Source organism: Corythoichthys intestinalis, chromosome 4, assembly GCF_030265065.1.
Source record: "Corythoichthys intestinalis isolate RoL2023-P3 chromosome 4, ASM3026506v1, whole genome shotgun sequence".
Classification (NCBI taxonomy): Eukaryota; Metazoa; Chordata; class Actinopteri; order Syngnathiformes; family Syngnathidae; genus Corythoichthys; species Corythoichthys intestinalis.
Window position 1 is genome coordinate 53,794,009 of NC_080398.1, and position 24,818 is coordinate 53,818,826.

General features: G+C 39.8%; 1 protein-coding gene across 8 annotated transcripts in view; it reads right to left on the reverse strand.

Annotated features, from left to right (window-relative positions):
* klhl32 (kelch-like family member 32) overlaps positions 1-24,818 on the reverse strand; it is a 93,517-nt gene that overhangs the window by 28,912 nt on the left and 39,787 nt on the right. For 5 of the 8 annotated variants that reach the window (XM_057834887.1, XM_057834889.1, XM_057834885.1 and 2 more), the window contains 2 exons: positions 16,735-16,842; positions 5,571-5,726 (listed from right to left, as the gene is read on the reverse strand). In XM_057834887.1, coding sequence (XP_057690870.1) covers positions 5,571-5,726; positions 16,735-16,842 — 264 coding nt within the window. Of the gene's footprint in view, positions 1-5,570; positions 5,727-16,734; positions 16,843-18,828; positions 20,864-21,746; positions 21,825-24,818 lie in introns of those variants that run through there. The other 3 variants (XM_057834891.1, XM_057834892.1, XM_057834890.1) reach the window with 3 other exon arrangements.

The following is a 24,818-nucleotide window of genomic DNA, read 5'->3' on the forward strand; positions in this document are numbered from 1 at the left end:
GAATATAAAATAATAAAAATCCATTTATTCAAGACGACATGGCAAAATTACTCCATAATGGTCAAAACAGTCGACTTTACCTTTACTGTCACACCTGCCGAACGATATTTTATGACACCTAAATCGGACATATGTCATTTCCCTTCCCCGGCTTCGGAGAATGTAAACAGACCAGAAGGAGTGACAGCTAGCCGACATGCTAACCCGAACCGAGGGATGTTTCAAAGTCTTCGAAGTGGAAAATCACACATAACTAGCCTGGATTATTTGACATGACGACCCGGTTGTCGAGTTTCTTTGCGGATCGGCAAACCGCCCGGCGGAGAGCAATTTACAGTTCGTTCCCTGGAGGAGGGTGGCTGGAATTGTTGTGTAGCTAACGTGCTAACAGCTAACTGCTAATGAGCGTGAGGATAGCTTTTTACATGCCTATCAATGATCAAACGTAAGTAGTCCTTTATTTAAAGGAATTTTATAGTGTTTACTTTGTAATCACTGTATTCGTATTTGACATAATACAAAACAAGATGTTTACTCACTTCCTTGTAAGTCCAATGGTCCCACAGTAAATATCCACGGTGAATGGGAACCTTTTGAAACTCCAAAAAGGCGCATACGCCTCTCCCGCATACAGAATGATTTTTCTGCAGCCGTTTGGCTGGCGTGATGCAAAAAATAAAAGTATTAATCCGCAAAATCAGCTGAATCCTTCGTCCTCATACACAACAGTACACTGTAGCGTGAAGAGGACGTCTTCTACCGTACACGTCACAGCGCCCTCCTCCTCAATGCGAGACCGAAGCCGGAAGTCACTCATTTTCCTGGCGCGGGATTCAAAAAACTAAATAAATATAGCGATCGCTTCCACACACATCCAAGCGGTCCATATCATTCAGGAGCATAAAATACCGCGTGTATTATGAAATAAACATGCTTTTTCGTGTCACAAGCACTTTAATAACACACATCACTTAAAAGCTGGGTGTTTTTCCCACGTGTTTCAATTGAATTTCCATTGTGTCAAGCTATACGTTCTAGTTAAGTTTTAAGTTAGTCTAAACTGTAAGTCCTGATACGATTTTGAATTTTTCAGTGTTCAAAATAAATGCTGTGCTGTATTGGAACACATTAGGCACCAGTGCTACTTGGTGTTTTATCCAGCTATGACTACTGAGCTAAAATTGACAGTTAGCATTATTAAGTTTTTATTTTACACCCTAATCACTCTACAGCGCTGTTTTCACAGATTACATAAGGCCTGTATGTAAGAGTTAGCCACACATCGACAGTGGTCATAATCAATAGAAACCTAGCCCTCCGCAGGGATAACGTTATGTGAGCGAGTGACAGTAACGTTAATCTTATTTATGAGCACTGAGAAGTGTACTGCTTTAAGATGGCGGCTTTTTTATCAACGCCGCCGAGGCCGTCATTTCGCATCTAGTTCTACGTACATGTGATATCTATGACACGCATCAGACGCTACCTGCTACCACCGTAGCAACATGCGGGCGTAGTTTTTAGCAACGTCGGCGCAGTTTGTAACGGCTGTCGGCTGCAGTAAGGTTTTTTTTTTTTTTTATTGCTTCTTCCTCTACGCACGTGACGTCAGCGCATTTTCCCACATTAAAAGTAGTCCGGGCAAAACGTGATGCTTATGGCTGGCAAAATTAAACGATTCTTTGTGGTGAATAAAATTACTCGGACCAGTTTTTAAACTAGAGTTACTCGAGTTGCTCAAGTATTCGTTTCAGAGCTAAGTTATCTTACAGAATATCAGGGGTTCCAATACTTTTTTCCAGCAGTGTACGATGAAATTTGAAGGAAACAGGCATGACTTCCATGTTCATTGAAGGAAATAGTTACTTTTCTCGCAGACACCATATACAGTAACTCTTTGCATTAGTCTAACACATTTATATTAAAGCACTTAACCATAGTTTAAAGAAACAAGCCCCATGCCCTTAGACACAGTAAAGTGAACGAGCCTATCGCTTGATAGGCGAAGAAAAAGCGTCATCGGCACTCCGGTAGGGGTCAAGACGCTCCTGCCCTACCAAAAACTTGATTGCGCAGGCGCCTGGGACGTCAAGACCTGCGTCGGTCGCCGTGGCAACCACGTCCCACCGCCTTCGACCCGGCCCACTCCACCGCAGCGTTCAAAAAGACTCGACACTGAGATAACAAATTGTCGCTCCTCGGAAACATTCCTATGTAGCCCTTATGTTGCCGACCCTGGATCCAGCATTGTTCCTTCGTCGTCTGTTTTGCCTTGTTTTTTGACCACTGTCAACTAAAAAATTGTCAACCTGTTTTCGGTGAGCCTTCTTCAAACTTTTGGAACTTGAGAGTCAGTGCAAAGGGTTAAGACAGCAACGCACGGAATTTTGGATCCTCCTGATTCGACTCGCGGAGCGGTCTCAGCGGAGCACTGTTTCCGTGTGGCTTGGCCGGGAGGCTGAATTCCTTCATCATTTAACACTATTCTGTTTTTACAAAGGATATGGCTAGTTGCGTGCTAGTAGTAACAACATAGTAAGTTGGTAAAGTGTGGTATAAAAAACCCGATGTGATAGTCACAAAAATAAAGATTATTTTTCAATTCCACACCCCAGGTGGGGGGTCAGCTTTCAGACCTAAAACAAAAGATTTTGTTTTTTTTTTTCAGTCCTAATGTGTACAGAGGTGGATTTTTTTTTCACACTATCTGTGTCATGCATTTTGGAAATGTTTGTACTCATTAAACAACAGCACTTCACAGTGCCTTAGTTATTTTTTATATGGTGGAATTGTGGACACAGTACCGTACAAGCTGGAATATAAATATGTCCAATTTATCTATGTGCTCATAGATAATTGGCACGGCCTCACACCGCGAGTAGGGAACTTTGGTGTGTGATAAGCGTAATGAATCCTAATCCAAATTATGGCTGAGGCACAATGTTAAACTAATTTTTGGTCACAAGACAAAAAAGAAATAGTATGAAATGAATCATAGACAAATTTAAAGAGGAAATATGCCACATTCCAAAAATCACGTACTGTATGTAAGTTATGTTTGTTTCTGCTATTATATAGTGTATATAGAAATAACCCGTCACCCTCCGTTATATTTTCCACACTTACTGAGGAAAAGCTGATTAACTTGCCCATGCCGCAGGAGTTCCGAAGACCCACGGCCAATTCAACAGTGTGGCTAAACATGTCGAGAAACCAACGTACCCATTACAGAGTCCTGATTCCTGTCTACTTTCTAGGACAGGGGTGGGCAAACTATTCCACAAAGGGCCGCAGTGGGTGCGGGTTTTTGTTCATACCCATCATGAGGACAGCCTTTCACCAATCTGATTTCTTACAAGTGCAATCAGTTGATTGCCGTCAGGTGCTTCTTGTTTCCACTGAAACCTCATTGGTTAAACTGTCTGTGCTGAATCAGTTGTAACAAAGACCAGGACCCACTGTGGCCCTCGAGGACCGGTTTGCCCACCCCTGTTCTAGGATGTCACCGCAAAGGATTTCAAAGCACTCATCTTTGAAAAGTCGCGAACAAACGACAGTCCCTGGTCCAGGTTCTCGAAAACTACTCAGGGTTTGCTGCACAAACCTCACCCACACTCGATGAAGTGTATCCTCGCTAAATCTTTGTTTGCAACACTCTTGCATCCACCGACAACGTAGGAATTTGGCATTTTATGGCGGAAAGCTCACACAGTGAAGCATATACAGTACATATTCAGACTTTCTACATGCGTCTCCCTTGAATGACGTAATCTCTGAAAAATGCCGTGAATTTTAAATTGTCAGACTGAGACCCGTGAAAGTTATAAATAATTGCCTATAACACAACTATGCTGCTGTATTATTTCAAAACAGGTTTGGATTGTGGAAGAGTTTATTGTATATTGTTAATATATGGGCGTTAGTTTTGCTGTGAACTTTCCCCAATAAGAGGCCCATGGAAGTACTATACTAGCAGTGTGCCAATAAATTGATTATTAGTAATGTTTTTTCCCTAATAACTTTATGACAGCCGCTAGGAAATTCAAGACACATCTGCCGTCCGGACACCTTTAACAGACACACAACGTTATGATGGCTGCAGCTGAAGTTAATGAACAAGAGATTTACTCCTGTTCAAAAGACTCGAAAATAAATTTGTGTACGAGACAGGCAGGGACCTGGCAGTCGCGCTTTGGGTCCTCTTCTGTGCGCAAGTTATTTTTTACAGCGAGAGGGGAAGACTGATAGTTCATTGCTCTTTCTCTCCGTGTGTTTCAGTTGTCCAGCAGTAAGTTCAAGTCGTGTTAATTGGAAAAAGTCTCTAGTGTTTTGCTAAGTCCCGTGTCCGTCTATCAAAGGTGAGTACACGAACCCTCTTGTACTGTTCAGCTTTTATTGTTGTTGTTTTTGAGATGTTACTAGTTAGCGCTGAGCGCTATGCTAATTAGCAACTTCGCTAACATGTATTTCCATGTCCATTTGAGATGCAGAACGTGTAAAACCAGGGTAAGTACAGCGGTAACATTACAAACATGCGAAATAGTACAGAAATCTATGAAAACAAAGTATAATGGTTAAAAGAAGTCTTATTTCTAAAGACACTTTGTTTATTTCCAGAAAATGTGGAATTCATTCCACCAGTGTAAATTTTATTGTATTGTTGAGAGAAATAAGTACTGCCTTTGAAACAGCTAATGTTTTTGCACCTTCTTTCTGAAAAAGAGCATCACAAGGTCAGCTGTGTGTTGTATAGGCATGTTGGGAAATAAGTACTACCTCTAAAATGGTTAATGTTTTTGCACTTTCTTTCAAAAAAAAAAAAAAAAAAGCAGCTTAAGAGCAGCTTTTGGTTGTATGGGCATGTTTCCATCGTTCCTGTTGAATCAAAAGGATATTTTAAATAAATAATAGATATAAATTTGTTTGGCTACTTTATTAATTAATAATGTATGATGCATTGATAATCGTGATAACCGTGATCATCGCCAATACCATGATCATCGTTCAATAATCGAATCATAGCACCCTGAATCGTAATATAATCGAATCGTGGGTGCATTAGATGGCACACACCTATACTGTACTGTACATGCAGTTGCTGAATCTGTCAAGAAGACATCAGGGATTCAGTGGATATCCCCAACCTTATGCATTTTACTGAAGATGACCAGAATATTACTACATATCTCGGCCGATAGCGTAATGTGCAATGGAAGTGACTTGCTCAAAGCCCTTTTGGCAAAGCCTAGATGGAGCTGGCAAAGGTTTGTCCCAACCAGATTATTGTCTTCAATCAGCGGCTAGAAGGGGAGATTGCGGTCATGCCCTTATTTGCATCTCTTACTGAGACATTGCTGTTCCTCACACATATTTGGACAGGTCCCTCTGGGAAGAAGTGAAAAAGACGGCATATCTGTAAAGTCATCACCCTCGGGGAGTGTAGTCATCCTGTGACAGGTACCATACCTAAGGTTGCTATACAGGCAAGAAGCTACTTTCATTGATGATTGGTCATTTATTTCTTCTGTACTTTAATTTGTTTAGTGTTCTGTGGTGTAATTTCAACGTACATGGAAATGCATGCTGTCCATGATGTGCACAGCGTTGGATTCCGCAAGTTTGTGTACCTGGATGAGGTAGTGGGAGCAGATGCTGAGGAGCTCCAGCAGTTGAAGGTGGCTGCCAGCAGACAAAACATCCTGGATCACTGCTGGCTCTAGCACAATCTGCCCACACGAAAGAATGTCTTTGTTATACATGTCATAAAAACCCTTAATATATATACTGTATGGTTGCTTTTAGAAAACAAAAAAGTAGCAGCTATGTAGCAAATGTTCTTATATTCAACTAAAAACATTTCTCGTGATTTTTTTTATAGGCTGAAGCCTGTTAACTTGCCACTCAAGTAGTTGTTGTTATTCTTCTTGTTGGTCTTGTGGAATTGAACTTTGAAATACCCATCCACCGTTATTCATGAATCGATCACCTTTACACTTGGCAGCTACAGTGGTTTGAAAAAGTTTCTGAACCTTTTAGAATTTCTCACATTTCTGCCTAAAATCACCATCAAAGGTGATCTAATCTTTGTCAAAATCATGCAGATGAAAAAACTGTTTTAACGAAAACCACCCAAACATTTATAGGTTTTCATATTTTAATGAGGATACCATGCAAACAATGACAGAAGGGGAAAAATAAGTAAGTGAACAAACACATGTAATATTTTGTGGACGCTCCTTCGGCAGCAATATCTTCAACCAGACACTTCCTGTAGCTGCAGATCAGTCTGGCACATCAATCAGGACTAATCTTGGCCCATCCTTCTCTACTGCTGTAGTTCAGTCAGATTCCTAGGATGTCTGGCATGAATCGCTGTCTTTAGGCCATGCCACAGCATCTCAATGGGGTTCAAGTCTGGGCTTTGACTTGGCCACTCCAGAACTTGTAATTTGTTCTTTCGAAACCAATCTGAAGTGGATTTACTTCTGTGTTTTGGATCACTGTCTTGTTGCAGCATCCATTCTCTTTTTAGATTCAACTGTCTGACAGACGGCCTCAGGTTTTCCTGCAAAACATCCTGATATACTTTTGAATTCATTCTTCCATTAATGATTTCAAGTTGTCCAGGCCCCGAAGCAGCAAAATAGCCACAAATCATGGTTATCCCCCCACGATACTTCACAGTGGGGATGAGGTGTTGATGTTAGTGAGCTGTTCCATATTCCTCCACACATGATGTTGTGCGTTACTCCCAAACAATTCAACCACAAAATATTTTGCCAAAACTTCTGTGATGTGCCAAGTGCCTTTTTGCGAACATTAAATGAGCAACAATGTTTTATGGGTTTTTTTAGACAGCAGTGGCTTCCTCCGTGGAGTCCTCCAATGAACACCATTCTTGGTTTCACAAATAGTTGATGTGTGCACAGAGATATTGGACTGTGCCAGAGATTTCTGTAAGTCTTTAGCAGACACTCCAGGGTTATTGATGAACATCCAGACTTTTACAGATGGATTTGTATCCTTTCCCAGCTTTATACAAATCAACAATCCTTGATCGCAGGACTTCAGACAGCTCTTTTGACCGAGCCATGATGCACATCAGACAATGCTTCTCATCAAGACATTTCTTACCACGTATGTGTTTTACTGTGGGTAGGGCAGCTTTAAACCACTCATCAGTGATTGGGCACACACCTGACTTAAGATCCTTGAAAACCTATAAATGTTTGGGTGGTTTAAGTCAAAGCAGACATTGTATTTTCATCTGTGTGATTTTGGCAAAGCTCAGATCACATTTGATGGTGATTTTATGCAGAAATGTGAGAAATTCCAAAAGGTTCAGACACTTTTTCATACCACGGTATGTAGAATCGGCCATTATCTATCAATCCTTGGAGCCTGATTTTTTTTATTCTTCTTTATAATAATTAAATAATTAATTGCGAACTTCTTGTTCCCTGTAGGTTACGTGTTAGCCAGAAGAGGGCATGCACGCACTTCGTCACACCTACAGCGCTCTTTCATAAACTCATTCTGGGTTTTCCAGCATCCAAATATGAAAACAGCTGAATCCATCCATTTACAGTGTAGCACTTATCCTCACTAGGGTTACGAGTGACCTGAAGCCTAGCTAAATGTTCAGGGCGATTGACATTGTGATTTCCATGCGCCAGGGTGCTTTCCTCTGAAGCAGCAAATTAAAAAATATATATTGTACATACCGGTAATTGTCCAAATCAAAACCTTATAGTAGACAATAATAATGCTGACAGACTTCTTACCACAATAATGCTGACATTTGCATTAAAGTACTAATTACCTTGTTGAGCCAAGCAATTTAGATGATATTTGGGTTTTTCTTATTTGGTACCTCCAATAAATGTGCAATGTAACAGTGAATAACAAAGATGGATAGGTCTATTGGGCTCAATCATCTTTAGTACTCTAGCAGAATTGCAAAAACCTGCAGCCTTGTGGGATTACACTATTTTACACAACTGTGTGTTGTCTGCTTTGGCGCTTGTTTGCTTTTCTAATAAAGTAGACGTTATTTCATGCCATATTACGTTTTGCACCTGCTGCAATTTTCACTTGTGATTGTTCATCTGTGCTTAAATGACACCGGTTTTGTCCTATTTCAAAATGCCTCCTAGTTATGAGTTGCAAGTGTCTTGTTGGACTAGAAAGTGCTCCGGTCTGCATTAAGTGGGTACGACGACACTGTGAAAAAAGTAAGTAGTTGACGCTTACCATTGAAATGAAGAAAGAAATCATAGAAAAATATGAACGTGGTGTGTGTGTGAGTGAACTGGCTAGACAATATGGCTCACAATACTTATCCTCTTCTACTTACACCCACGCTGTCTCCTCCAACGTCCGTTTGACAGTAAGTTAAGGTGACCATAAAAACTTTTTTTTTTAAATTCCTTATTTAGTCATTATTTGTTTTACATAAATTACAATTGTCTAATTGAATGCATTTGTTAAATTAGACAGAACACTGCTACCGTATCCTTTTCTACCTCCACAACCGCCGTCTCTTCCGACCTCCGTTCGCCAGTCTCTATAAGTTAACAATAAAAACACTTTTTCTATTTCCAATATATTTATAACTTATTTGTTTTGCTATGTGTAATTGCTATTTGTAATTGTACCTGCAGTATTTATGAAGGATTCAGTGTAGGTTTATGGGCTGTAAAACAAATCAATCAAATTACAATCTATTCTTATGAGGAAATCCCTCTCGACATACAACCATTTCGACTTACAAAGCAGGTTCTGGAACGAATTACAGTGTAAATTCAAATGTCGAGGTACCACTGTATTGACGTGCATTACTCAATATTTCAATGATCTTTGTATAGGTGGTCAGGGAATTCTCATGACAGTGTCATATTCAGAAAACATAACAAATTTATTTGGATGAACTGCAGCAGAATATGTCAAAAGCTTCTCTTTGCTTCCATGTGTATATTCATATACAGTGGGGCAAATAAGTATTTAGTCAACCACCAATTGTGCAAGTTCTCCTACTTGAAAAGATTACAGAGGACTGTAATTGTCAACATGGGTAAACCTCAACCATGAGAGACAGAATGTGGGGAAAAAAAACTGAAAATCACATTGTTTGATTTTTAAAGAATTTATTTCCAAATTAGAGTGGAAAATAAGTGTTTGGTCACTTACAAACAAGCAAGATTTCTAGCTGTGAAAGAGGTCTAACTTCTTCTGACGAGGTCTAACAAGGCTCCACTCGTTACCTGTTTTAATAGCACCTGTTTTAACTCATTATCAGTATAAAAGACACCTGTGCACAACCTCAGTCAGTCACACTCCAAACTCCACTATGGCCAAGACCAAAGAGCTGTCGAAGGACACCAGAGACAAAATTGTAGACCTGTACCAGGCTGGGAAGACTGAATCTGCAATAGGTAAAACGCTTGGTGTAAATAAATCAACTATGGGAGCAATTATTAGAAAATGGAAGACATACAAGACCACTGATAATCTCCCTCGACCTGGGGCTCCATGCAAGACCTCACCCCGTGGCGTGAAAATGATAACAAGAACGGTGAGCAAAAATCCCAGAACCACACGGGGGGACCTAGTGAATGACCTACAGAGAGCTGGGACCACAGTAACAAAATATCAGTAATACAATGCCAGGGACTCAAATCCTGCACTGCCAGACGTGTCCCACTGCTGAAGAAAGTACACGTCTAGGCCCGTCTGCAGTTCGCTAAGGAGCATTTGGATGATCCAGAAGAGGACTGGGAGAATGTGTTATGGTCAGATGAAACCAAAATAGAACTTTTTGGTAGAAACACAGGTTCTTGTGTTTGGAGGAAAAAGAATACTAAATTGCATTCTAAGAACACCATACCCACTGTGAAGCATGGGGGTGGAAACATCATGCTTTGGGGCTGTTTTTCTGCAAAGGGACCAGGACGACTGATCTGTGTTAAGGAAAGAATGAATGGGGCCATGTATCGAGAAATTTTGAGTGAAAATCTCCTTCTATCAGCAAGGGCATTGAAGATGAGACGTGGCGGGCTCTTTCAGCATGACAATGATCCCAAACACACAGCCATGGCAACAAAGGATTGGTTTCGTAAGAAGCATTTCAAGGTCCTGGAGTGGCCTAGCCAGTCTCCAGATCTCAACCCCATAGAAAATCTGTGGAGGGAGCTGAAAGTCCGTGTTGCCCAACGACAGCCCCAAATCATCACTGCTCTAGAGGAGATCTGCATGGAGGAATGGGTCAAAATACCAGTAACAGTGTGTGAAAAGCTTGTGAAGAGTTACAGAAAACGTTGGGCCTCCGTTAGTGCCAACAAAGGGTACATAAAAAGTATTGAGATGAACTTTTGGTATTGACCAAATACTTATTTTCCACCATGATTTGCAAATAAATTTCTTTCTTTTTTTCACATTCTGTCTCTCATGGTTGAGGTTTACACATGGTGACAATTACAGGCCTCTCTATTATTTTCAAGTGGGACAACTTGCACAATTAGTGGATGGCTAAATACTTATTTGCCCTACTGTACAACAGAAAAAGTGCAATGCAGCCAACATACTTTATCCACATGTAACAATGTAACCATATCGGGAAATGTACCTCATGTGGCCTAAGTGGACTCACCTACAGTACGTTTAAAAAGACAGGAGCAACTTGCGAAAATTCATTCAGCAATGTTGCTCTACTTAACCACATAGCCATGACTACAATGGCTATGTGTGCACAAGGTGAGAAAATTAACTCCATCAGCGATTGACCTGATACCCAGTATTCAAAATATATCAAAGAGTGGTAGGCTGAAGTGTTAAACAATAATTTGAGCAATATTCAAACTGTTAGGTATTCATGTAATGAGTCAGATTTTCAAAGAAGCTGTTGAATACATGTTAGAGTTACCGTAAGTACTTACTTTAAAATATGCAGTAAGCCATTTCTTACCACATTATGGTTTACTTGTGGTCAAATGAGTATTGGACCATCTAGGTACTCAAACACAAGGGTATAGGTTTGAATTGGGACGGTTGGGAAATAACACCACCAAATTTTCAGGATGCTCAAATTGTCCCCACCAACTTTTAAGCAACCTTATTTGCATTATATAATGAGTTCAGTTATATAGGTAATTTAGATTGTATTCCCTTATGTTGTCAGAACAAAATAGGCCCGACCATTATTAAGTGAATTATTTTCAGACTTACATTTATCTCTTTTCACTTGCTAATAAATATGCCTGTCCCATTTTTCCCCTCAAACACACGTTTGATTGGCTGATGACTTTCCTCCCTGCGCCACACAGACACACCCACACAGCCCCGACAGATTCATGTCGACAACATGCCGCTTCCTCCACCCTCTTCGAAGAGGAGGAATATTAGAAGTTTTTTCGGCCAGCAGCAACCACTGTAAGTAATTTAAAAAGACGTCTATGTTGCGGAGGTGGGGGGAAACACCACTAATTTTGCTACTGAAAGTCGACCTGCATCAGAGTTAGCATAACGTTAAACTGTGTGAACTTGCTACCCTGCAAAACTACTGCGGTCAGGCCAGGCTTCACAAGGAACAACGAAGTCAAGCAAGCTGTCACCTATTTGGAATTTTGATCATTGTTTGCATTATGTGCATTACGGTACTGCAACGCTGTGGCTTCAGAGTGCAAACCCTTTTTTTTTTTTTTTTTTTAATTAATTAAAAAACAGGTAGCTATCCAAGAATGGGTCCACTTCAGGGGGACACTGACATGAACAGAAATATGAACTGACATGGAAGTGGAATTAAATCATATAATTTCATGACAGAACTTTGGTTCGAGTCTCGGTGTAGTCTAGTATGCCTCAGATGTAGATCGGTCCTTGGATCTCAGATTTCTTTTCATTCAATTTTTCCCAAATCACTTTTATATTACACTACTTTAGTTTGACTCTAAATCCCTATCCTATCCTTCAACAGCAATGCTGCTTGAACACTGCCAAAGTGTGTTTTGCAAACCATTGGCCGTGTGGGAGCACAGAGAGCTCTTTTTGGTCTTTACTTTATATTCCAGAAAGTGCTTGCAAGTAGGGTTGTTCCGATCATGTTTTTTTGCTCACGATCCAATCCCGATCGTTTTAGAGTATCTGCCGATCCCGATATTTCCCGATCCGATTGCTTTTTTTTTTTTTTGCTCCCGATTCAATTCCAATCAGTCCCGATAATTTTTCCCGATCATATACATTTTGGCAATGCATTAAGAAAAAAATGAATAAAACTCGGACGAATATATACATTCAACATACAGTACATAAGTACTGTATTTGTTTATTGTGACAATAAATCCTCAAGATGGCATTTACATTATTAACATTCTTTCTGTGAGCGGGATCCACGGATAGACTTTGACTTTGTATATTGTGACTAAATATTCCCATCTAGTGTATTTTTTGAGCTTTCAGTAAATGATACTGTAGCCATGCCCCAACGCATGATGGGAAATGGAACCATGACTGTGCGTAGTGCTACCAATTGATATATCTTCTCTGCGTTGGGAAATAAGGTGTTAAGAAATCGATCAATTGCTACCTTGCTTCCCCACATTGCTTCCCATGATATTTCTAATCGTAGGGAGAGGGATTTTAAGGCTTTAGCCAATTAAAATAAGCCTCCAAAGGCTCCCAAAATTCACTCTACTCATTTTACGCTGCCTTTTATCTCTCTATATAGGTAAAATGGCGCCATTACAGATTGAGCACAACAATGCATGAGTGGGTCGTGCAATGCATGCATTAATTGCATTGAATATTTTAACGTGATACATTTTTTAAATAACTTATTACTGCCGTTATCGGGATCAATTTGATAACCCTACCTTAAACTAAAGACTCTGGATGAGTGTAACATATTATGTCTGTAACGTCAAATACAATTAGAAAACAATTAAAATATATATATATATTAAAAAAAGGCATGGCCGATATTTTTTTGCCGATTCTGATACTTTGAAAATGACGTGATCCGACCCAATCGATCGGCATCCCCATCTCTACTTGCAAGCTTTCACCTGGAGAGGAAAGACCATAGAGTAACAATGCTCCAATTAAGCAAGGTTGAATTGAATACGCATGGTTCTTCTTGAAGTCATTTTCATCTAATTAGAAAATCTTCCTTAGTTCTTATTTCCAGGTGTTGGGTATCTTCTTTCTATGCCTCAGTGCGTGTGATTCCTCGGGGTCGTCAACATTATGGTGATTGTTGGGTGTGGTTTGTGAAATAACCGTCCTGCATATCAATGTGTGTGTCTCTTCAACACAAATGTTATCGCACTCCTAAATCCAATGCACAGCATACAACTGCATAAACAAAATTGCTGAGCTGGCTTCTCGGGGTTTTGTCCTTGGAGTGAATAAGCTTTGAGCAAGCTGAGGGTTGGTAGAAAATCCTACCTAAGACAGGCAAAAAGACAGAATACTATGCATATTGCAAAGTTTACAAAATAATGACAAGGGACTCACGTCCCAGACATAACATACTGTAAGTCAATAGCCCTTTAATAGGTTTTACTGTACTGTGGTAAACGTACAGTATTTATACACATGTGAAAATTGAAATTTTGTTGTTGTTTTTAAAGTGAATGTCATCTTATTTCAATTCAATCTTAACATAAGGTGTTCTAATTTTGAGAACGGAGGACACTAACTAAAATTGGTGCTACTTCTTCATTATACAAGGACAGATCACAAGAAAATTTAATAGGTATATTCTTGAGATGTATGCGCATCGATCCTCGAAGACGTGTTTTTTATTTTTTTGTCTCAGAGCTGATTAATTATTAATCAATTGCAGACTTATTGTTACCTATAGGTTCCGAATTACCCAGGAGAGGAAGCCTATAAAAGTATACAAGTTTTTTACTGTGTGCAATAGATTATGTCTTTGCTTTGTTATGTTTGCTTTGGCAAACCTCTGTTTAATCTTAAAACACAGCAAATGCTTGAGTTGAAACACCAATATTTTACTGTCACGGCTAAAACATCCCGTGACAGCATGTCTCATTAACCTGCGGGCCTGTATGACATGTGGCTGAAGGATTTTAGTGGGCCATTATTTACGGTGTGAGGATAAGCATATTGCCCTCATCTCATCTGCTACCATCTCCTCTGGGCAGACGGATCGCTGAGCCAACTGATGCAGGCGGCTTGCAAGCCTGCTGTTGACCTACTTACACTCCCCAACCAACTACAACTACTACTTGCTCATTTCCACTGTGGAAATAAAATTAGGGAGTAATTATAACTTGAGTTTGTGGCCTCTCGGTCTCCAGAATAAGCTGCTTGGGTGCTTGTTGGACTGAATATTGCCGATGGTACAAGGTCTAGAAAAGGTCATATGACATGGTCAGACACTTGATGAAAGTACATGAATGTGAACATGACATACAGAGAGTCTCACAATAATTCCTTACTCAATGTTGCCCAAAAAGGTGACTGTGACACTGCACAGCAAAATGAGTAAGAATGACCCATTTTGGCAACCAGTATGGTAAAATTACTGGGAATATTATTGAAAATCATTTTCCATTCTCTGCCTGGTTTTAGTTCATAATAATGTAGAATTATTCGAAATTCAATTCCGATATCCAAATCGGCAAAACTAAATTCTTTACAGTATTGCAGTGAGTCATCCACTGACTGAATGTTCAGCTGTTCAAATCCTGGCTTTCCACTGTCGACGTGTCCATGTAATAAGGGATTGTTGATGACATATTTTAAAATTATTTCTGACATCATAGTAGAATATGATTTTAAGAAAAAGGGTATTTTAGAACTTTGCTATTTTTTTTAAATTCATGATAATAGAACTAGCTAAAGATGTTTTTATGGAACATATATGGAGGAAATGTCAATTTTTAAAATAATGACCTGCTGAAATATTTTTGCCTTTTATCTGGAAATCTATCTGTGCGACTTCCAACTCATTTTTCTATGCCAGGTCAAATATGGTCCAATCAGAAAACTCCCTCAGTCCCACAGCACACTGCTGATTAAATTTATGATGGTGAGATTAAAGTGCTAATCTGCAAAAACCTTGTTAGCATTTATTTAGATGATTTTGTTGGCTGCATGAAAAATCCCACAGATGAACGCCCAATTTAATGGGCTCATCCGTAAAACCAAATAAAATTCACCAAGTGTCTTGTATATGCTATATTATTAAGCCTGTCGCAATATGTAATAAGTCAATTAATCGCACGGTAAATAAAAATGAGGTCGGTAATTTTCCCGGCTCCAATATATCGCTGCGTGGTATGTTTGCGCGTGCTGATTGCATATGAGACTCCGGTTCCTGTAACAGATGTTTATTGGTCATCAACACACTGGAGAACTAAAGTTCAGACATAAAATAAGAAAAGTCATCCATATTAAACATTGCTACATTGAGGCTAATGAAAAAAGACAATGACAAAAAACACTTTAGGCAGCGATAAAACTCTTCTCCAAAGCGTAAACTTGCAGTTAAAAGCATTTGCAAACGAAGCGGAAAATAGAAAAATTGAGAACTGACACCACATGCATGACTAAAATAGGAGACAAATGCACCTTTTTTACTGCATGTAAAGCTTACGGTTAGCGGCTAAGCAAACATACTTCCGGTGAACATTTCAGAATAAAAGCATGTCATAAGGATGTCTGGAACTACTCTCACTTACTTCTGATTCCACACTAAGATAACTTAAAAATGACATTATGAAAAATCTAATTGCCATTGAATAATTTGGCTTCAAATTTGCTAACATGTGCACACTGCATGATGACAGTCATTTTGGATCAGATCAACACTTTTGATCGGCTCTAATTGACAGAAAACATGGCGTTGGGTTTTACGCTTACACTTAGCTAGCTTTCAAATGGCAAGTTATGCATTGTGTGTGTTTTAATGTTATTTGTAATATAGTTTGTGTTTTTAGAATTAATTTTTAGATTAATCAGGATGTATTGTCACTACTTTAGTGGTTGAATTGGTTGAGGGAGAAAAAAAACCTCGGCAATTAAATCGCATATCGACAATAATGTAAAAGACAATGTACCGCCTACTAAAATTTGTTATTGTGACAGGCCTGTATATTATATACATTTTTTAACAATAACATCATTCGTAAAAAAAAAAATTTTTTTTTTAATCATTTGAAAAAAGACTTAAAAAGATAAGAAAGGATAACCAAGTGCAGTATTAAACTGAAATATGGGAGAAGTGAAAAACGAAATTTAAATAAAATGGAAAATTAGAGGAAATCTGCAGTATAATATACATTTTAAGGAGGGGGGGTGGTTGATGATGGGCACAGTCCTGTAGTCGGCCAGTGTTGGTGAGGGGAGGGGCTTAAAAACAAGTCTGATAATGTGCTCAATTTTATTGGTGTGTTTAAGCGAGCATATACATCGCATCGTGCGTCAAAACTCTCAGCTAGCAAAAAAAGGGAACCATGAAAAAGGAACTAGTACCAAGAAGTATACACTCTAAATTATATCGTTGATTGCTGGTTGTAAAAATAATGTGTAATAAATGTTAAAAAAAAAAAAAAATTTAAATTAAAACTATTCATTCCCATCACATAATCACATTGCGTAAGGACCAGTGACATATGAATAAAATTAAATAAAGTTCTTGCTTTGTATCATTTAATTATTCCATTCAGCTGCCTGACGACTGCATAGATTACTGGCTGTGATCCTTGTTACCTGGCCAGTGTAGGCAAAGTCCAAGGCATGCTTCAGTCCAACACTGGTCACTCCTTGCAGGGTCACTTCATCTGCCACACTCTCCACCATGCACAAGCTGAACATAGCCTGATGACAAAACAAACGAGCAAGCAAAAAACTGGACGTAAGACAATTTACTATAGTTTTGTTCTGAGAAACCCTTAAAGTGCCTATGACCGCAAAAAGCATGTTTATTTCATATTTCACGCGGTATTTTATACTCCTGAATTAAATGGATCGCTTGGATGTGTGTGGAAGCGATCGTTTTATTTATTCAATTTTTTGAATCCGGCGCCATGAAAATGCGTAACTACCAGATCCAGTCAAGGGTTGAGGACGAATGCGAATGTGACGTCACCCGGGTCAGCATCTCACAATACAGCATTGCTTTATAGCATGCAGAAGGACTGTGTATTCAGCTGATTTTGCGGAATAATTCGTTTATTTTTCGCATCACGCCAGCCAAATGTGCTGCAGGGTTTTGTTGTTGCACCAAGGAGAGGGTTGTGAGCCTTTTTCAGTTTCAAAAAGTTCCCGTTCACTTAGCCAAAACAAGTCCGACAACTGTGGGACCACTGGACTTACGAGGAAGTGACTAAGTGAGTAAACATCGTGTTTTGTATTATGTCAAATACTGGGATCATGGCACATGTTTTAATACGGATGTGGCTTGCATTTTGTAGCTGACAATGCTCCTTGTCCACCAAGAATGCCACTCGGCCGACGACCGGCCAGCTTGTCGTACACCCCCCTTGGTCCTGTTCGAGTGCCCGCTGGTAGAGCGCTATACTCTGCTTATGCTCGTGTGGTTCTCCATATCGTCCAGATTTCCAGCCCCCTCTGCCCTCTCTATGTGCCCGCCAATAGACCACTATCTTCGGGTTGGCCTCGGGCTGGTACGCGCTCCTCCAACGTCAGCCGGTTTGTCCAGCCGTCATTCTCCAGCTGCTTACCCGGCAAACGACCCCTCCTGCCCACAGCAGGGGAACGACGAGCTGTTATTTGCTCACCGCCAGGGGGTTGCCGACCGGTGGAGACAATCAACAACCCCGCTGCCATGTGAGATGATCCGGTATAGTTTTGTGTGATTTTTCGCTTTGAAAGACGAGAATAAGACTTGGAAATGCCGCTCGGTTCAGGTTAGCATGTCAGCTAGCTGTCACTCTTCATGGTTTGATTACGCTCTCCGAAGCCAGGGCGGGGAAATGACAACAGCCGGACTTTTCTCCGGTGGCATAAAATATCGCTCGGGAGGTGCAAGTCAACAGTTTTGACCATTAAGGAGTAATTTTGCCATTTCATACTGAATAAATGCATTTTTAATATTTCATATTCCATTTAGCACAACACTGTTATTTGTCATGACCATACCATTTATTTAGCAATTAGGGGAGAATACTAATTAAAAAAAATAAAACTAAAAAGAATACCCTGTAAAAATATAAAAATGTAAAAGAGTAGAGAGATTGAAACAATGACATTTTGCTGCTCTCTTTGTCGCATTTTCCTCATTCTGAATGATTCCCCCTCAATGGGCTGAATTCAGAATCAGATGAAATCGTGAACCTGCCAATGTCATCCTCCAGCTGGGTACACTAGAGCGCTATAATGACAAGCAGGTGCTAAACGGCAGATTAAAAGAATAATTTTTCGTCATCTGCACTTTGCCAAATTGTTGTATATAGTCGAATCGTCTAAAAATATGATTCTAATTAACATAATAATGTTATTTAAGATTTTTTTATGCTGTCACAGGCACTTTAAAGGATGCTTATCAAGTGTTTTACAGTAGGTGTGAGTGGTAGCTGCACTGCAAAATGAGTTGTGGAGCTGCAGAAAACAGCAACACAGTTAATCAAAACCTGCCAGGAAAAAAAAAAAAAAAAAAAACAGCCAAGAAACTTCCGGCATTGATCGCCTTCCTCAGCCCTCTGCATAAATTATACATAGCACAATTCAGTACCTTATGCTATATAGCAACTCTTGCCATTCTATTCTTCAGATATGAGTAGACGAGCATGCACCAATGTCAGTGTAAAAGCAAAGCAGTGGCCACAGTGACTGGTGTCTGACCTGCTGAGTCCAGCTTTGTGTCTGCTCATCAAAGCTATTGATTTCTGTCATGCCATGATGAGTTGTCACCCATTGATCAGGGGACTAGTGCAGCAGCGTGACAGTAAAGAACGAAAAGGTGATATTTAAACCAAAGGACATAAGACATACTAACTCCCCTACATTTTAATACTGGCTGATCATTTCTGATTATTTCTCCCTGCTTATTTACCAATCACCCATTGATCAGGGGACTAGTGCAACAGCGTGACAGTAAAGAACGAAAAGGTGATATTTAAACCAAAGGACATAAGACATACTAACTCCCCTACATTTTAATACTGTTAGGGCCTCTGCCCCTCCCTCCTGAAACCTGGCCCACTTTAGGCAGGCGTGCATGAGTTTTTCTGATTGCAGGTTGAATGCCAGACGGGTGGAGCGGCCACAGGTGCAGGCTATCACAATCAGCAGCCTTGAAAAAGCCAGTGGACGCCTCACCTCGTCGCCAGATCAACTCGTCTAGTTCCACTGTCAGTTGTATCCCGCCTTACTTACATTTTTGACTACTAATCTCGGCTCACGATTTTTGCTTCTGTCCCAGGACCTGTTTGTGCACGCCCCTTGTCGGATCTCCACGCCTGATTTCCCCCCACGAGCTTTTCCTGCCTCACGTCGGTCTGGATCTCACCAGCAACGCCCGAACAATAAACAAGACCATTTTTGTTCTCACAGCCTGTCGTCCCGTTGTCTGCTTTGGGATCCTCTCCCATCCACGAACCCTAACAAATACTCGCTGATCATTTCTGATTATTTCTCCCTGCTGATTTACCAATCTTGTGATTATATCAAATTTAAGCAAGAATTATGGTTTCACAAAAACAAGGCAGTTTTAATTGACATTGACCAAGTTAGTACGCCAATTCAACATTTTTGTCTGTGATTATAATTTGTAGTGGGGCAGGCTTACACAAGGTAAACTAAATGTGATTCTCTAATATTTCGGGAACCTTTCTTGCAACAGGGTGATTCCACAAATTGTTAAATGAAAAAATATATTCTGACAAAAGTAAGCTTTGAAATGGCCAATATGCTGAGTGCAATGATTTAACCCTTTTTTTTTTTTTATTTATTTTTTTATTTAGTCATTGGACATTGTGTGGATGTCGCTCACGGTGTAGTGGTACATTCACCTGACTTTGGTGCAGGCAGCATGGAATCAATTCCTACTCGGTAGCCATGTGATTGTGAGTGCGAATGGTTGTCTGTCTCTGTGTGTGCCCTACAACTGACTGGCGACCAGTTTCGGGTGTAGTCCGCCTTTCCCCCGAAGTCAGCATGAATAGACTCTAGCACTGCGTGACCCTGACAAGGACAGGACGGACAGACGGACATTTTGCAGTTTGGTCAAATTAAATACCATGTTGAATGCAAATAGTGCTAACTGCCTCATTTTCAATGAGCATTTCTACCACTTTGGAATACAACACTATTGCCTCACACATCGTCCATACGCTACGAAACATTTTTGCTTTTTTTTAAGATTGTGCAGAATTTGCAGCGATCAGTGCTATAACACAGCAGCATCTAACTTGTCCGTGTACATGTATATGGCGGAAAACACTCAGGTGACATGAAGTTCCGCTCTGATACCCCCAATTTGGCAAACTTTCAAAATTGTCTGACATGCATGTGTGATACATCATTGGAAATCTTAAAATCTCAATTTTCTGGGGGAAAAAAATTTGAACAGGAGGGCATTTAAAACAAATGTTTTTTAAACAGCAAAACCCTATCTGGAGGTCAGAGCACGCAAAAGCAGAATTACAGACACCATGACCTTAACAAGATATTATCGCGGACTTACCTTGTTTGGATCCAAAAATTCCATGTAGCAAGTATCACTAAGTGTCAAGACACCGCTGTGAATGGCCACAGCCGGATTTTTGGGGGATTTTATGCATGAAACATGGTAATATAACAAAGGTCACGATGCAGAAATCGCAGACATTAAGGAGTGGTCGAGGTTTTCTTTTTCACATATTTACCCTTTTAAACGTCCCGCCCCCCCCAATTTTTCTTTGTTTGGATCGATTATTTATCATCTAACATATCGGAGAAAATGCGACTGCAACAAAAAATAATAATAATAAAATCAATAAGCAATAGTTATGAGTAGGGATGGGAATCGAAATCCGATTCCAATTCGGAACCGGTTCCGAGTGTTTCGAGGCCTCGACATCACAATGAAAAAGCCTGAACGATCCCTTTAACGATTCCTAAAGACGCGTATTGCGTCGTGACGTGTGTTGTTGTCCAGACGCATCAAACTAGCATGGCGCCAAGAACCACTCGCTCCAAAGTTTGACTACACTTCACCAGGAAAGTGTGAGAAAATGAAAGGTTACGACGGGTAAGCACGAGCATAACAATGACAGCACGTAGGTTCAAACACTCGAAAGTGTGTCTTCACTTCACGAGGAAAAATTACAACAAAGCGACTTGCAGTCATTGCAAGGTGGAGATAACTGCATCGGGAGGGAATACGATTGCGCTGTCCTCACAGAGAGGCTAAGGCTCAGTCCTGGCTATGAAAAAAAAAAAAAAGTGCTCCGTCCTGGCTATAAAAAAATAAAAGTCCCAGCTATACAACTAGCTAAACTCCCAAATGACGATGCAGAAGACGTTGGTATAATTTGCTGACTTTATTCAACCATCACTTGAAGAGTGAAACTAAGAATAGAAATGAAACAAATCAATTTCGTCCCCAATAACAAACAGGTTTGCATCAACGTAAATCAGCGATGATTAGCTGCTAATAACAGTATGGTTAGCATTCGTTCGCTAGCATTAGCACATCGTTCAAACCACTACACAACTGGATTTAAGTGTCCGATCGCGAGTGGAAACATAACAACAACAACACAAAAGATGATACATACAGGCGTTGCCTCTGTAGATGTTAACATTAACAAAGAACGTAGGCTCGTAGAAGTGTTTCCCTCGCTCACTCACTTGGATGCGGCATTTCTTCTTTGGGTGTATGCGTGCTCCAGTAGTCCTCAAACTGCGGCCCAAATACGACCCGCCTCCACATTTGGTCCGGCCATTTTGAATTGTTTTTTTTTTTTTTTCTCAATCGTGTTATTTATTTTCTGGCCTTTTCCTTGAAGAATTCAGAGAGGGTTATTTGGTTATTATCTATTTAATTAATAGTGTTTTTATTATTAATTATTATTATTATTATAAAGAATCCTGAAAAACAATAATTTTTTACATTTATGCACTTCTGCAATCGTCACACTTTTTCTGTAACAAACTGACCCCGGCCCCTCATCAGAGAAGGGAAAAGTTATGTGGCCCTCACAGGAAAAAGTTTGGGGACCCCTGCTTTAACACATATTGCCAAAGGCAGAACAAAAACCTATCTGCCAATATATACCAATATTTTTCATTTCTATTAGATAAATGTTTCAGTAAAATGTTACACATTCTTGTGTATTTGCCACTTATTACCATAGTTAACATTGAGGCTTTGGGCCTCTTTTGATCTCGTTGTGAGTTTGTAAGGTTGTGACTTCTGAGTAAACAAACTCGATGCCAATCAAAACGTTTGTTCTTTTTCCCCAAATTAGAATCGATAAGAGAATCGATAAAGAATCGAATCGTTAAGCAATATCGATAATGGAATCTGAATCGTAAAAATCCTATCAATTCCCATCCCTAGTTATGAGGTAGATATCCGTGACTTTTTTACAGACGCCATTTTCTTCATTGTGACATAATTTGTTTAAAAATTGAAAATATGTGAGTGAATAATTTTTTTAAAGTAGTTTTTTTTTTTTTATGAAATATGAGACATCAATTAATGATTCTAAACTAAAAAACAACATTTTGAATAATAAATATAATTACCTTCGTTTTATGGCTGGGTTGAAACAAAAGCGGTTGCACGACGTGTGTAAATGAGGGTTTTCAGGGCAAAACGGACAAATTAAAAATAGTTCGGGGGCTTAATGCGACATTAATCTGCTATGGCAGCATATAGACATATTGTTCACACAACACAACAGTTCTCTTGGCTTAAAATACAGCAATTTATTTTAAAGAGGGTTGCAAGAGCAGAAACTGCTTTTTCAGTCTTGTCTGTGTTTTCCGCCATATTTTGTAAGTAGCCAATCACTCATGTATTGCATGTCATTCAAAAGTGCAGTATGGTGTATGGATCACCTCCTTGGAGGCACAAAGTTAAATCATCTCTTTCTGTCACGAAATCAAAGTGCATTCCTCCCAAAACTCCAACCGAGTTTGTGATGATTCATGGCAGACATGAACTTTAACTAGGCATCACCCCCTGCTCCTCAGGCAAATGGCCACGCTAGAGTAGGAACAGTTTGAATTTGTGTCAATTTTTGTCCAGTGCTTGCACAGCATAGATAATTTACCAGAGAGGCAATTAAAAATACAAAGCTTCATTAGGCAAAGGAAGTCCTTTTGGTTCAAGAAAAATAAAGGTAGTGAGTGGCACAAGGGGGCGGGCATGTGACCTCGGGGAACATACTTTTTTGCCATACTAGAATAAAGTGTAATTGCACATTCACTCAGTGGGTGTCAGAGGAGCTCTCATTTTGTGCATGCACAGTATTTTCTAACCAAACAAGAGCACGCAGCAAAGAGTAGGAGAAACAGTGTATCACAAAAGTGAGGACAGCCCTCGCATTCCTGCATATATTTAAGTATATCTTTTCATGGGACAACACTGATAAAATGACACTTTGACACAATGAAAAGTAGTCTGTCTGCAGCTTATATAATAGTTAATTTATATTCCCCTCAAAATAACTCAAAATATAGCCATTAATATCTAAACCCTTGGCAACAAACGTGAGTACACTCCTTAGTGAAAGTTGTCAATATTAACATACAATATGTCAACTGTCAATATTCTCTGTGGCCAGTACTATTATCCAGAACTGCTTTTACTCTCCTGGACATGTAGTTGAGCAGAACTTCACAGGTTTCCACTGGAATGCTCTACCACGCCTCCATGACTACGTTGCGGAGCTGCAGGATATTTGAGACTTTGCGCACCTCCCCCTTCCGCTTGAGGATCTCCCAAAGATGTTCTATTGGGTTCAAGTCTGGAGAAATGCTTGGCCAGTCCATCACCTTTACCCTCAGCCTCTTCAGAAAAGCAGTGGTCATCTTGGAGGTGTGTTTGGGGTCATTGTCATGCTGGAACACTTTCCTGCGATCAAGTATATGGAGGGAGGGGATCATGCTCTGCTCCAGTATTTCACAGTACATGTTGGAGTTCATGTTTCCCTCAATGGAATGTAACTCTCCAACACCTGCAGCACTCATGCACCCCCAGGCCATCACATTCCCACCACCATATATACCATAAATATCTGCAGGAGTGCGAGGGGTGTACTCACTTTTGTGATACACTGTATGAAGAGCTAAGATGAGTAAATATGAGGAAGAATATGTAGCGTTTGGCTTCACTTTTAACACAGTGGGAGACGAGGAAAGACCAGTATGTTTACTGTGTCCAAAAATGTTGGCAGTGGACAGCCTGACGCCAAATCAATTAAGATGTCCCTTAAAGACATTAGACCCCTATCACATTGATGAGCCGCTCGATTTTTTTCAGCGAAAACGTGCCTAATATTGACAACATTCGTCCCGCTTTGTGAGTGTTCCGTCAGTAAACAAGCGAGCACTGTTAGCATCATATAAGTTGGCATACCAAGTTGCCCAGTACAAAATAACCAGACACTATAGCAAAGGAGCTGATACTGCCTGCAGCAAAACTAAAAACTGTCTCTTAGTTTAATGACATGTTTAATGGTTTATTAATTTTTGTTTTTTGGGTCAAACTGCTTGGCATACTTTGAGTTGATGTTGCTAATCAATTTGAATTTATTATTATTTCTTGATTTTTTTTTTTTTTTTTTAAATCAGTATCAAATGGTCAAAAATGTACTTAAGTGTATGTTTACAGTTTGGAT